The 13722-nt window shown below is 38.7% G+C and overlaps 2 protein-coding genes across 3 annotated transcripts in view; one reads left to right on the top strand and one right to left on the bottom strand.

The window, feature by feature from the left end:
• TDO2 (tryptophan 2,3-dioxygenase) overlaps nt 1-4245 on the top strand; it is a 10996-nt gene extending 6751 nt beyond the window's left edge. The window contains exons 7-12 of the mRNA XM_002198643.6: nt 41-148; nt 1073-1184; nt 1307-1364; nt 1870-1949; nt 2517-2607; nt 3455-4245. Of these exons, the coding sequence (XP_002198679.1) occupies nt 41-148; nt 1073-1184; nt 1307-1364; nt 1870-1949; nt 2517-2607; nt 3455-3608 (603 nt within the window). The 3' untranslated portion in view covers nt 3609-4245. The remainder of the gene's footprint in view (nt 1-40; nt 149-1072; nt 1185-1306; nt 1365-1869; nt 1950-2516; nt 2608-3454) is intronic.
• The window catches only part of CTSO (cathepsin O), a 23660-nt gene extending 9938 nt beyond the window's left edge, over nt 1-13722 (bottom strand). Inside the window, exons 1-8 of one of the 2 annotated variants that reach the window (XM_072928451.1) lie at nt 13073-13705; nt 12626-12731; nt 11486-11619; nt 10234-10401; nt 8707-8828; nt 7450-7613; nt 6924-7016; nt 4302-5598 (exon numbers count right to left, since the gene is read on the bottom strand). In XM_072928451.1, coding sequence (XP_072784552.1) covers nt 5564-5598; nt 6924-7016; nt 7450-7613; nt 8707-8828; nt 10234-10401; nt 11486-11619; nt 12626-12731; nt 13073-13549 — 1299 coding nt within the window. In that variant the 5' untranslated portion in view covers nt 13550-13705 and the 3' untranslated portion in view covers nt 4302-5563. Of the gene's footprint in view, nt 1-4301; nt 5599-6923; nt 7017-7449; nt 7614-8706; nt 8829-10233; nt 10402-11485; nt 11620-12625; nt 12732-13072 lie in introns of those variants that run through there. The other variant, XM_072928450.1, reaches the window with a different exon arrangement.

Genomic DNA, 13722 nt, shown 5'->3' with positions numbered 1-13722 from the left:
TTATTATTGTTTGAACATATTATTATTATTATTACTAAAGGCATGGCTGGAAAGAACCCCAGGACTTGATTCAGAAGAATTTGATTTCTGGGGACAATTTGAAGAGAATGTTTTAAAAGGCTTAGAAGAGGAATTTGCCTTGATACAGGTATATAGTTTACTTTTGAATTACCTATAAGCAAAGACATATGGCAAAATGATATTCTGACATAAATTTAACTTTTAGCTTACTCAAAGTTTCTCACTCACCTAATCTTCATCAGTCTTTGTCTGCAAGAAGCAGAAAAAAATGGAATTTTTTCAGGAAATAGGCATATTTTAAAAATTTGACATCTAAGACAATTTAAAGCATGGGATACATGGATAATTTGGATTGTAAAAGGGATGGATTAGTATCAATGGAAGGGCTGAAGTTGATTTTACTGAAACTACAACTCTGGGCCCCTGAACTGTAACTATGGAATGCCACTATTAACAAGCTGTTTCTGTTTAACAGTATACAGCAATTTGCTGCTATGTGATCATTTGAATTACACTGGCAAAGTAGCAGCAAAAAATCCCTGACTATTTTAAGACCTGAAGCTTTGACTAGCATTTTTTTAATATTTTCATTTTTAATGAAAAAATAATAGGAATTTATCAACTTCCTGAGAATATCTGTTTATAACTTTCTAACTTATCTAAACTTTTTTATTTACAATATTATTTACAATTTTCTTGCCCACAGCTCTGCAAGGATGTAATTTTTTGGCCTTGAAAACAAATAAATCAGACTTCAAACAAAGTATGATTAAATTTTTTAAGGCCTCTAGACCAAGAAATGTGATAAATTGCCAGATTGTTTGAATAGCCATTTATCTGAGTTGTGTTGGAATCTATTTAATTGTATGTTTCTCAGTAATTGTACTTCTCAAAAGATAGTGACTCGTGTATCTTATTTGCAAATATAGTTCTTACATCTAAGATTCTAACTTCAGAGTATTTATTGAAATAAAAGTTGCAAAACGAGTCATTCAAGTGCTTAATTTTCCCTGCTGAATTCTAAAGCTTGTCTTTGTTTTAAATACCAAAGGCCAAAGCAGAATCAGAAGAAAAAGATGACTTATTGTCTGAATTCCAAAAACAAAAAGATGTATTGCTTTCATTATTTGATGAAAAACGCCATGAACATCTGCTCAGTAAAGGTAGATATTATATGCGCCAATATGCATTCTGTATGTTTTATACATGTTATTTATAAATGTTTGTTATAGCATTGAAGCTGCAGAAGAATGAGCAACAAACTGAGGACACTTGTATTTTGCAGGAGATAGACGACTGTCCTACAAAGCACTGAAGGGGGCATTGATGATCTACTTCTACAGGTAATTGTAAGGCGTGTCTTTGATGGTGACTGGCAGGAGGAGAGGTGAGGGTTAAGAACAGCAGCACAAGTTCAGCCAGGCTGGAATGGGCTGTGGGAAGTAATCTATTTCAGCCCTCCACAGGAACCCTGATTAGTCAGATACAGCTCGAAGGTCAGACTAGGCTGCTCAGTGCCATGTCCTGCTGACTTCTGGGTATCTTCAAGGATGGAGGTTGCACATCCCCTCCGGGCAGCTGGTCCTCGCTTGACCAGATGCTGCTTCTCAGATTGTAACTGGTAAATGCCTTGTTCTACCTGTCCTAGAAAGATCTGGAGTCCTTTTCCAAGTTCAAAAATAAAGGGGTGGATCAAGACTTACACAGCAGAAGCATTTGTTAAAATATCTAGTGATATTACAGTACAATTTAGGAAAAGCATGTTTTAAGTCACTAAGCACTGCTGAAATGCAACTTTGAAAAATACAGCTTATGCTGAGAGGTCTGTCTTTTCATTCATTTTCCAAGGGAGGAGCCTCGTTTCCAGGTTCCCTTTCAGCTTCTTACCTCCCTTATGGATCTTGACGTGCTCATGACTAAATGGAGATGTAAGTTTGATTTTTTTGACCGTGACACTCCCTCTTCTAGATGCAAATAAATTGTTTTGTCTCTGAATTACACCCAGCCTTAGAATTGAGCTTTGGAGTTCATGCTTTAGGAATGACTTTTTTTATTTGTACTTCAGCCAAGAGAAGAGATAAGAGCAGCTTCTGTGATAATTAGGTACCTGGGTATAGCTACCACTTCTCTGACCTGCTTTAAGCATACTACCTTATTTAAGGGACGAGTATATATTTTTCAATGTATTCCAAAAAGTCATAATGACATGTCTTTATATGCAAACATTCCTTCTGCCTCCTTTTCTATCTAGACATAGTGAATGTATAACTCTGTATTAACAGAGCACAGTAATGATAATAATTAGTGTGTTCATTCTGAATTAACGATAATTTTATATTCATTGACTGAAGAATGGCAGAATGAACCCCTGCATTGCTGAAGACCTAATAGTTCTGTATCTCTGTAAAGATCTCTGAATGACCTTTAATAAGCGTGACCCTTTAGTTACATTTACATACTGAACATGTGCTGTTTTCTCCTGTTGTACCATTTAGATAACCATGTCTGTTTGGTGCACAGAATGATTGGTGGCAAGGCTGGCACTGGAGGCTCATCAGGCTACCACTACTTGCGCTCAACAGTGAGGTACAGATAACGCGGTTCCCCTGTTACCTGCAACAATGCAGTTCATAAATACTCTAATGCTGGGACACATATTTCAGATGGCTCACTGGGGGCCAAAGGGCTGCTGACTCTCTTCTGGGACTCTAGCATATCTCTCCTTGGTTGCTGTACATTTATTTATTTATCAGTGACATATAAATTCCAAGCCTTCTAGGGCAAAAAGGTCACTTTTGATCACTTATGCGAAGTGCCATCTGTAATTCGCAGTCGAGGGGTCCAGATGTTACAGTGATAGCAATAATATTAACCCTGCATTGTTCAGCTGGTGTGCCAGCTAGCCCGAGTTAACGAGCTGACACAGGTTGTAAGTGAGCACCAGCTACTGTGTGACAGTTTCTTTATTCCCTAGCATGACAGAGCTCTAATTGCACAACACCCTTAAAAGAGGATCTTTGAGGTTTGCTCTCAAAGAGCCATGAACCACCATGTAGTGCTGTGAACAACTACTATCACAATGAATAGAACAGAGGGCAGGGTAGAAAGCAGATGGTAAGACTGATGTTGAGGATTGTCTTTTTTAGAAAGCTCTCCCACTCCACCTTAATGTCAGGTTAACATTATTGTTCCTAGATAAAATCTACTAGAGATCACATCTTACGGACACTGCATTTTCAGAAGGATGTTACTCTAGATCCCTATTAAGCCTAATATGCTATGCCCTAGGAAGACAGGACTGGATTCTTGCTCTGCAATATTCAGGAGGGTTACAGGAATTCACATTATTTGCATGAGAAGGAATGATTACTAAGGATTTAGAAATTATGTCCTTCTATGCTGATGGAATTATTGTTCCAATTGTCTTTTTCAGTGACAGATACAAGGTGTTTGTGGATTTGTTCAATCTTTCAACATTTCTAGTGCCAAGACACTGGATACCAAAGATGAACCCAAGCATTCATAAATTCCTTTACACAGCAGAATACTGTGACAGCTCCTACTTCAGCAGTGATGACTCTGACTAGCCTGCCTTTCTAGGCTGTTGCTGTAAAGAACTTCCTGACTTTCACCTTCAGTGGTGCTCCCAGCCATCCCCACAAAGAGTGTGGGTGTGTAAATATGTATTTATGTATGACAGCTTTGTGCATAGTACAACTGGCTTGTGGAAGAAAGTAATTGCTTGTAGAGAAAATAAATCTGTATTGAGTTAGACTATGTTAAGGCTAGAATGATACCCTAATTCAACCCAATGACCAATTTAACTCTTGACTGGCTTCTTAAAGCCTACACCTAGAGAAAGCGAGAAAATTATACGCAGTTATTATGATCATGCCTTATTTGTACATATTTTTGTATTTGCTTGGTTGCCTAATGGTTGCTATTAACTTATGACCAGTTAAGGATATAATCAATCTCATCACCTTCAGAAGAATATTAGTTTTGGAGCTCTAGTGCAATTCCAAAAGGAATTTAGGGTTAAAAGTTTCAAAACCTAGATTCAAAAAAGTAAGCCCGACTCTATAGAAACCAAACCATCCTGAACTTATCAAGAATCATGTTGCTCTTTACATGTGAATGTAAATCCCTTATGTAGAAATACTGTTAAAAACGGCAGATACAAGTACTTACTTTGCATTTCAAATAAAGCAGTATTAATGCTCATCTTTTGTTAAGTCTTCTTCTAAAGCAAACTATAAAGTTCAAACAAGAGTATGATAGGCATTTAAAGTGATTTTTATTCATATTGGGATACAATAAAAGGCAACTTTGGCTACAGAATACTGATAAAGCAGTGTCATCTCATTAAATGGACTTTTGTCTTTTTAAGTACTTCCTTTGGAAAGACACAAACCCTGTAGGCTGGAATTTCTGGTAAGTTCCCTCTACCACAGCACTTCAGGTACTTATATCTGGAAGTAACACCTCAAATACACTGGAGGCATGTCTGTGTTTCATATTGCTATGACTACATCATTCTTATCTGTGACCATTAGGGACTTTGTCTCCCAGTTATGGAAGTGTGCTATCTGTTCTTTGTAAGCCGCTCAGGGAAGGCCAGACTACACAACACTCAAGAAGACCACACATTTTTTAAAACTGAAGTTTTCAGCTAAGTAAATTCAGTAAGAAACAAAACCTGAAGTAAAGAAACACTACACTTGGTCTTCCTTTCCTTTAAAATATTAACAATTAGAAGGAATAAAACAGCAACACTTAACAATACACAATCATAAATACTCCTTGCATTTGTCATAAAAGTTATAAAAAACTAATCTAAAAACATGGTGCAGCAATTGTGTGCAAAAATTACAGAATTGCTTCAATACTTTTCATAGTAGCCCTTCTTAAAAGATACAGATAAAGCATTTAAGGTGAAAAATTCAGAGGATTTTAGAATTACATGTTTCATTGTGAGTTCTCGTTATATTTGCCCACAGCTGCAGTTTCACAGCTCAGCAAACCTGGAACACCTTTTTATTACCAGCAAGTCTCACCTCTGAATTCAATTAATGAGGGAAATTTAGCACTCACTCTATTGGATATATTCTGTAATTGCTGACTTTCTAAACTGTTACTCATGATTCTTCTTATAGTCAAATGATTTCAAATATACTCTTATACCATTGATTTTTTTGATTCAAATTCCTTCTTATTTGCCATGATTTCTTTCCTTTTAAGATTTTTCAATGGACTAGTATTCAACACCTGGATAAAGCTTACATTTGAGGCTTCAGTCCATCTTTGTAGCTTCTATTTGTGCACTCTGCAGATAAGTCTTCTTTCTCCGTGAGAAATATGGCATTCAACACAAATTCCAAACAAAAACATTTTTAAAAACTTCAGCCCGGAGTTGCAGGAATTGCCCTTATAGCCATTTCTTATATTTGAAAATGATATTTCGAATTACATCTTCATATATAGTGTCTGTCCACAAATGATATTTGCAGTCTTTGACCATCTGTAGAGGCCCAGAGGAATGTCAAACAAATACTGCTGAAACTGTATCTGCTATACCTAGAAATGATGTAAAATTTGGTTTTAATAAATCCTGAAGTGGAGACATCCCAGAATTCATATAATGCCCTCTCCCCTCCACACCATGACACTAGGAACCCAGGAAATCATCTGCAACCCTTTTATTTCTTCCTCTCCTGGCACTGTGTGTAGTTGAAACCTAATCTTCTCCTTCCTCTGCTTTTATGTTCAAAATTTTATATCCTGGCGGTCTCAAAGCACCTCTAAATCAGAAGACTGTCTCTGTGGGAAAAGGAGCAACTACTGTCCTTTCTGGATAGTTCCTGTGTGGTACACTACAGAAAATGTGAAAAATCCTGCTTTTTGAAAGAACAGGTTTTGAAAACAACGTATCTGTTCTCCCTGCCATCTCTTATAATTGACTTGCTCTATCACTACTTCTACAACAACAGTAAGAACACAGATTCAGTAACATGAGAAAGCTAGGACTGGATACATTGCTCTGATCTTTACTAAGTGTGGGCAAAATTAATATTGTCTATTCTTTATGTGAAGAAGACCTAGATAATCTAAAACCTCCTGAAATGACTGAGAGCTGCTGTGAAACACACATGGAAGGGAAAGCCAATGGGTTACTCTAACACATAAAATTACAGCAGATACACACTTCCAATCTAGTGGAAAGGTCCCACCAATTTGGCTCAGCAATCTGATGACAAACCAGAGCTTGACTTGCCTTACCTCCATATCTAGCAGACACTGGGTATTTACTGCTACAGAAATCCCTCAAACATTAAAAAAAAAAAAATCATGCAAACTAAAATAGGGCAGGAGATTGAACTAGCATTAAAAGGATGTATCTCTGTCTTACAAGAAAAGCCATGAGCAGGGTACACAATTCCCAGGTAGATTCACTTTTCATATTTGTTTGTTAAACTGAGCCCAGAGATAATGGACCCACCAGACAAGGACAGCAGCTGTTTTACCTACAGGGAGTACAGCGATGGCACCCACCTACAACCATCACACATGGCTGGATATTTTACAGTGCCATTACTCTGCATGGTAAGGGACAACAGTATCTGGATTGTTTTGTCTGATACAGCTTTGCCTTTACATGGTGCTTTTCAATCATTTAACTACATGCCTTGGTTGAACTAGCAACCACTTCATTTATTTTTCCATCTGGACTAATTTAATTTCTTTTAAAGCATGGCAGTGATTTGTACTGCCTCTCTCAGAATCCCATTATACCTTTATTATATTATTATACATATTATAGTATGATGATATTAATTTGTTGTAGCCATTAAGAAACATATCCCAGCCCATGGCCTTTACCATTTACTTTTTGTCAGACTTACCACAGACATTGCCGCCCATCTTAACACGAACGTAGCCATCTATTCCCCACGTGGGCCCCCAAGAGTTCTGCACAATCCAGTAAGGAATGCTACCTGGGAGAGACATTTCATGAACAAGAGACAACATTAGACTTGGGAAGCTCTAGCCTCCTAACACTCCACAGAGTTAATTAGCATTTCAGTATCCCATGGTTTCTTTTCCACTGTTCACATAGATAACAGAGCTAATATTCTGGTATGAGAAGACTGGATATGGGCCCTTGTAGCATAAAGACACATACAGCCATGATCCTGACTTTACAAGGATGAAATCCCACAGAACTGAAGAAGCAATGACAAAAATAGTTTTTCTTCTAGCTGATGTGAAGATGATATGATCTTCATAGAACTTCCAGAACTGATGTGACATCAAACCCAACAGCTTCCAACAGAAGATAGAGTCCTGATTTTAATCACTTATCCCACAACAGGCAAGTTGCAAGTAAAAGAAACCTACTGTGCTGAAGTTCAGCTGGTGGAAACGCACCTGTTCTGTCAAAACCAGTGATAAGAACAGCATGATTTGCTCTTCCACTGGAGCAGTGATACTGTATGATTCCACCAAGATAATCCTGCCAGCTAACAGCATCGACCGTCACTGCCAAAGGGCCCCAGCTGACAAGCATCCTCATCATTTCCTCTTCTTGACCACTGCAAAAGACGTGAGTAAAAATACCAAGTTACTTAAGTCAGCAGTCTAAAGTGATTAGAGTGATTGTAATCTACATGTTAAGAACAATTTAAAAATCAAACAATTAAACTCTTTCCCCAAGTACTACATATCACACATCAGTAATTATGTATTTCATATACTACAACACCGTGGTACAAATACAGGACACACAAACTATGGGACAAGTGTAGATCCAAACACATAACACTATTAAAAAGCAGAAGATTTCTAGGTCAAGCCAGCAGGCAGTGGAAAGCACTACATATTTTTTGTACATCACTCTTCTCAAATAAAACCAGCTTTGAACAAACCAATAGTCTGTATTAGAATTTCCCACTGTTTTTTAAATCTCCAGAAGTACCTCTTAACATATTAATATACTAAAGTATGTGTCTCAAACATATCAAAACACAGGACATTTCTGCTATCAGACATCTATCATTAGCACCCTCATACAGTTTTATTTGTCTGGAGCAGGAAATTTTCATCACTGAAAATATGTTCATTAACTAAATTTGGCAAATACAGGCTGGCAAAGATATGATTGATTTCGTTTACTTATATCTAGAAGTAACACAATTCATAGTCAGAATAATACTTCTTGTCTTTATGCAGTAGCTGTAATGTACTGATAAAAATTATAAATTAAGTTTCTTCACACAGAAACATAAAAAGCTGAAGTTTTTACAGAGTTCAGTTGACAACACTGTTTCTAAAGTCGTGGGTTGGAGAGGATGTGGGTAGATATGTAAACACATGAATACTGAAGTAGTTGAATGCTTCCTATTTTTTTCAATAAATTCCAGTTACTATTGGTAGAATTTAATGTTTCTGACAAAATCAGTGTAATGCTCATATATGCTCAGTGATGGCAGTGTTGAGTGGATTCATTGTGGCAAGCCTTAACTTTCAAAGATGTTAGGCATTAATCCTCCAGCACACAGCTACAGAACTGACGCAATCAACCTCACAACCTTTGCCTGGTCAATGCACTGTTCACTCCACCAAACTCCATGACTGCTGAACACAGAAGGCAAAGTACAGTGAAAGAAAAGAATGAATAATAGCTACCTGAAGTCATATGCAGAAAATCCTGTTATTGAAACTCCAAAATCTGAGCGCTCAAAATAATGGCACAGTCCTGTCTGAGCTTTGAAAGTGTATTCTGAATCTCTCACGAGTTTTACTTTGGTCTGCAAGAAGGTAATTGAGTAAGAATTTAATGCATTTGACTTTACTACTATGCACCTCAAAATGTATGGAGAATGACCACATAATCCACTCAAAATTCAGTGTGTACTGGGTAAGATTAGACATAAAAATGTCACATTGTGAAATAACTATTTACTATCTCTAGTTTCCTTATTCACTGAGCTTCAGAAGGGATTCAGAAATCTTTAAACAAGAAACTAAATTTAAAGGCATCTCTGGTTTAAACTATCCTCATAAGCAATCCTGTCAATGTCAATACATATTCATTCAGTTCATTCATGAACAATTCATTCTCTTCAAATGACTCCCACACTCAAAATTATACTATCATTGGGACAGTTCAAGAAGCATAAGAATCCCAAAAAAGTTGTATCAAATACTCTAAATCCAATTCTGTTCTTAGCATGTAATTCTCATGCTAGTACATGATGTATGCATCAGCCTTTTATAGTTTTCATGTCCTCTGGAGTACAGCATATTTATGACAGTGACTTCTTCAGCCTAATTAATCTGTGGTTCCTCTGCTGTCAAGAGGGAATTTTCCTTCAGAGGAATAAATGTGAGTATCCTCTGTTGTTCTTGATATTCAAACTTATCTATAATGTTAGTAGCCATGGGTATATTACTCTTCAGGGGTAGAATTACACTTTCTTAAATTCTGGGTTTTTTTTAAATTCAAAGAACAAAATAATTCTTTTTATATTTTTGTAATTCAATCTGAGAGAGTACTTTTTATTTCAAAGATATTTTAAAATGTTTCTGTTTACCTATGTTATTAACACACATTTTGAATTTTTAACAAAATGAAATGTGTTAGCAACAACTGAAGCAGAAACTTTGAATGCATTTTCAATGTTTTGGTCTGCAAGGGAAACAAAGATAAATACAGTTCATTTTATTTTGAGGTTTTCCAAACACACTTGTACATAATTTTACAGTATTTGCAACAGAAACTACTGCAATTTGAAAACAGAAAACATCAAGATCTTTCCTTTTGCCCAGATGCTGGTGCTTTAAGTCCACAAAATGCCATATGCATGGGTGGCTCTGTCCACAATGGTACTGTATGCCTGCAAATGAATTCAGGAACTTTATTTTCAGCCCCTGTGGACTGATTTGTTATGTTCACAAGCACATGTATGGACCATAAAGTTCCAACCAAATTTCAATTTTGCTTGAACTAACGCTCTCTTGGTTCCAAAGTAAATAAATAAGCATATATACATATATACAAACACACATATGGTATGCATATATGTACACACACATATGATTAAAAAAAAACCCTGTACATTTCACCTTCCCTATCACTTTTTTTCCAGTAAATAAGAATGCTAGTAGAGAAGCTGATGAAGTCTTTTGGGATTTTTACGAAGAGTTTCAAACCTGGTTCAGCCAGCTCAAAGCACTAACAGTGGATCCCCCATTGCAGCCGTAGTTATTGTATGAGCAGTCAATAACTTGCTGCACACTGAGCTCTTCCAGGGTGTTTCTTTTAATTGCATAGGCAGACTCTATTCCACCTACAACGCTGAAAGCCCAGCAGCCTCCACACTGATAAAGAGAAATAGCAGAGAAAGCATGTCAGCTTTGTTTTTGAAGCCTGATATGAAAAAAAGAGGCAAAAGAATCTTCCAATGCTCTTCATTTAATACATCATCCTTGAACTCTGTTTTTAAGGCAATAATAAAGAAATGTTATCATCCATTTAAAATGCTGAACTGGTTTTCTACTATATTGCTCTCTGAATGCTAGAAATGCATTATGGGTGTCTTATTCTAAGGACTCCTTCCTGATGGATTTTTGTTCTTGATGATAGGTCTGAGGATGCTTTTACTACGAGAAATCTATTTTCCAAAAAAAAAAAAAAAAAACAAACAAACAAACCCAAAAAAACCCCAAAACTGTGGCCTCAGGATGAAATTAATTTTAACCATATTAGTAGGTTTTTCTAGAATTTCATAGAAACAGATTACACCTTAAGAAATGGTAAAGTGAAATTAAACATAATAGGAAAAATCTTAGACAATAGCAACCTATACTGCAATTCTAGGCTCTTTAAACTGTGATATTTAAAATAAGCAGCAGAATTTATTCCTCACAAGATCCTGTGTGAAGCATGGAAAGGAGACACTGGGGATTGAGCAGCCTGTTTCTTACCAGGGACCATAACCACTTTGAAATAAACTGTAATTGCGTGGGGTCTAGTTACTTTACTATCACGAATGCATCCCCTGAGGAATTTACTGGTAAGGATGTAGGTGGTGACCAGCTAAGGGGATTCAGTAATGTGAGAAAAACAAGAGGAAAGGATCTACACCTCTCCAGGTGGGATGACATCAAGTACTGGACTTACCTTGGCTCCTTCAGAAAACACACATGCTAGAAAATATTTGGACATTCACTTAACTAGATCAAAAACCATACTACAGTTTCTAAATGCACAGCTTCTACACCTCATTCTTTTAAGCCTAATACTGCTTTGCATAAAATGCTACATGACTTTGTGTATGTTCAACTGGCCACTCTTGTGCCAATGCTCCAAGGAGCCTTCTGGCAGAGCTGGTCCCTGCAAAACCTTCCCTGTGCTCTACAGCCTACCTGCTGAGAACCAGGAAGGGAAAACACCAGGACTTACTGTCTGCTGATTTCTCACTTCTGCAATCACTTTCTTGTCCCTCCAGTCAAACTTCTTTGGCAGAGGCTTTTCCTTCCCTTTTGGCACTTTTATGTATCTGGGAAGTTTGTGAGGTATGCTTCTCAAATAAATAGCTAAATACAGAACACAAACATCTTTAAATCTATGAACAACAAAAAAAAAAAATCCCATGAACAACTACTTTACTAGAATTTACAGGTAACTTTGATCTACAATTACAAACACAAGATTGTATCTCATTCTAAAATCTGTAGAAAATGCATGTATTTTACAACAATCATTATGCTCCAGACTGAATGTAAGTTTTACAGTTTCAGAAAGAACAGAATGTAAGAATTTTCCTACATTCTACTGTATGTAGGGAATGTGAATAGACAGTGTAAAGATTTTCTGAAGTCGAACAATAACTACTCCACAAAACAAGTTTTACTTGAAAATTTCCAAAACATTTTACTTACTTAAAAAATACTTTTTTTTTTTTAGCCATGTGCAAGGGGAAAATAAAGTAAAGATTCTGAAAGACTTCAAGTTGCTGGGTTTTCACTAAAAAAATGTTGTTTAATTATTTAAAATTAAAGGAAGATATTAAATCCTCTGATGAACAGAAAATGTAACAGACATGAACAGCAAGAAATGAAGGTATCATACAAGTTTTCTAGGAAAAAAATTTAAGTGTATCATATTGCTTGAGAAAGCTCCAGCTGGGATTAGGCAGCCATGGATCTCGAAGCATTGTTTGGACTGTAGTCAATTTTGTGCTGGGGTAGGGAATATGAAGTACTGCAGAACCTTGTGTATCTTACTTTTTCAAAAAGGAAGAACCTTGTCTTCCTGTCTTCTGTTGCAACTGAAGAAAGCTTTAAAGTGCAGTGAGAAGCAAGGAAAACTTAAACAGCCTGAATACTAAAACACGTTCAAGCTGTAGGCGATTCAACCTTGCAATACTATAGAACAGAAGAGGATTGTTGTATCCTCCAAAAGTACTTACAGTTTGGTACCAGCCATTGTAAATTAGCTGACTATCAGCACAGGAAGAATCTGAAAGTGTGAAAGATACAAGGTTCTGGGAAAGAATTTAAAAACAACAGAAAAGGCATTAGAAGAAACCAGAAAATATACCTTTGAACTCTTCAGGAAACAGGTGAGAAAATTGATTTATTCCATAGACAGCAGTCGTATTATCTTTTGCTAATGAATTCAATAATCTAATTCTTTTAGCGCTTTCCTGGAGGAATAAAAAAAAAAAAAAAAATTGGGCATTATTAAGTCAGCAGCAGGGACAAACTGTAAGAGCAGAAAAATAAAGGTCGGTAACAGTAGACATGAAGTTAGATAACAAGAACTGGTCACCTGCTGCGGGAAGCAAGGGCAGGGACGCCTACCCGCAGGGACACCTACCCGCAGGGACACCTACCCGCAGGGACCCTTACCCGCAGGGACCCCTACCCGCCGGGACACCTACCCGCCGGGACACCTACCCGCCGGGACACCTACCCGCAGGGACACCTATCCGCAGGGACCCCTACCTACCCGCAGGGACCCCTAACTACCCGCAGGGACACCTACCCGCAGGGCCGCCGCCGCTCCCTCCGCCGCCCGGCCGCCGCCGCGCTCCCGCAGCCGGCCGCCCACGGGCCGCAGCAGGCAGGGGAGCAGCGCCAGCACCGCCAGCGGCCACCGCGCCATGCGGGTGGGCCTGGGCACGCACCCCCACCCACGGAACTGGGATCCGACGGGCTCCGAGCGGGAAAGGGGCCGAACCCCGCTTCCTTCCCAGCCCGCGGCCGGAGGCTGCGCCCGCTGCCACTTCCCGCGGGGCGGAGCCGGGCGGGGCCTCGGAGCGCCCGCCCGGCACGGCCGCTCGGGGCTAGGAGCGCTCCTGAGGGCCCAGTCCGAGCTGCGTTTGATAGCGCTCGGCTCCTTCTCCTGGGAGCGCTCCTGCGGCTCCTTCTCCTGTGGGCTCCTGGGGGATGTCGCCCAGTCCGAGCTGTGTTTGACAGCGCTCAGCCTGGGCAGAGCCGTGTTTCCAGCGGTGTTTTCCATGTGGGAGATGCGCGCCAGGCGCGCAGGGCTGCAAGGGAGGGACGAAGGGATGCTGAGCGTTCAGGTATCTGCCATAAATACGTGCAATCCCTTCTCCGAGAGGAGAGTGAGTTGGTAGCTGCAAGCCGGGCTGGCAATAGGAGAGGAAAGCAGCAGGAACGCAGGTTGCAGGC

This window comes from Taeniopygia guttata, chromosome 4 (assembly GCF_048771995.1).
Source record: "Taeniopygia guttata chromosome 4, bTaeGut7.mat, whole genome shotgun sequence".
NCBI classification, from domain to species: Eukaryota; Metazoa; Chordata; class Aves; order Passeriformes; family Estrildidae; genus Taeniopygia; species Taeniopygia guttata.
Note: the sequence above shows the minus strand (reverse complement) of the source record. Positions and strands in the feature narration are given on the sequence as shown.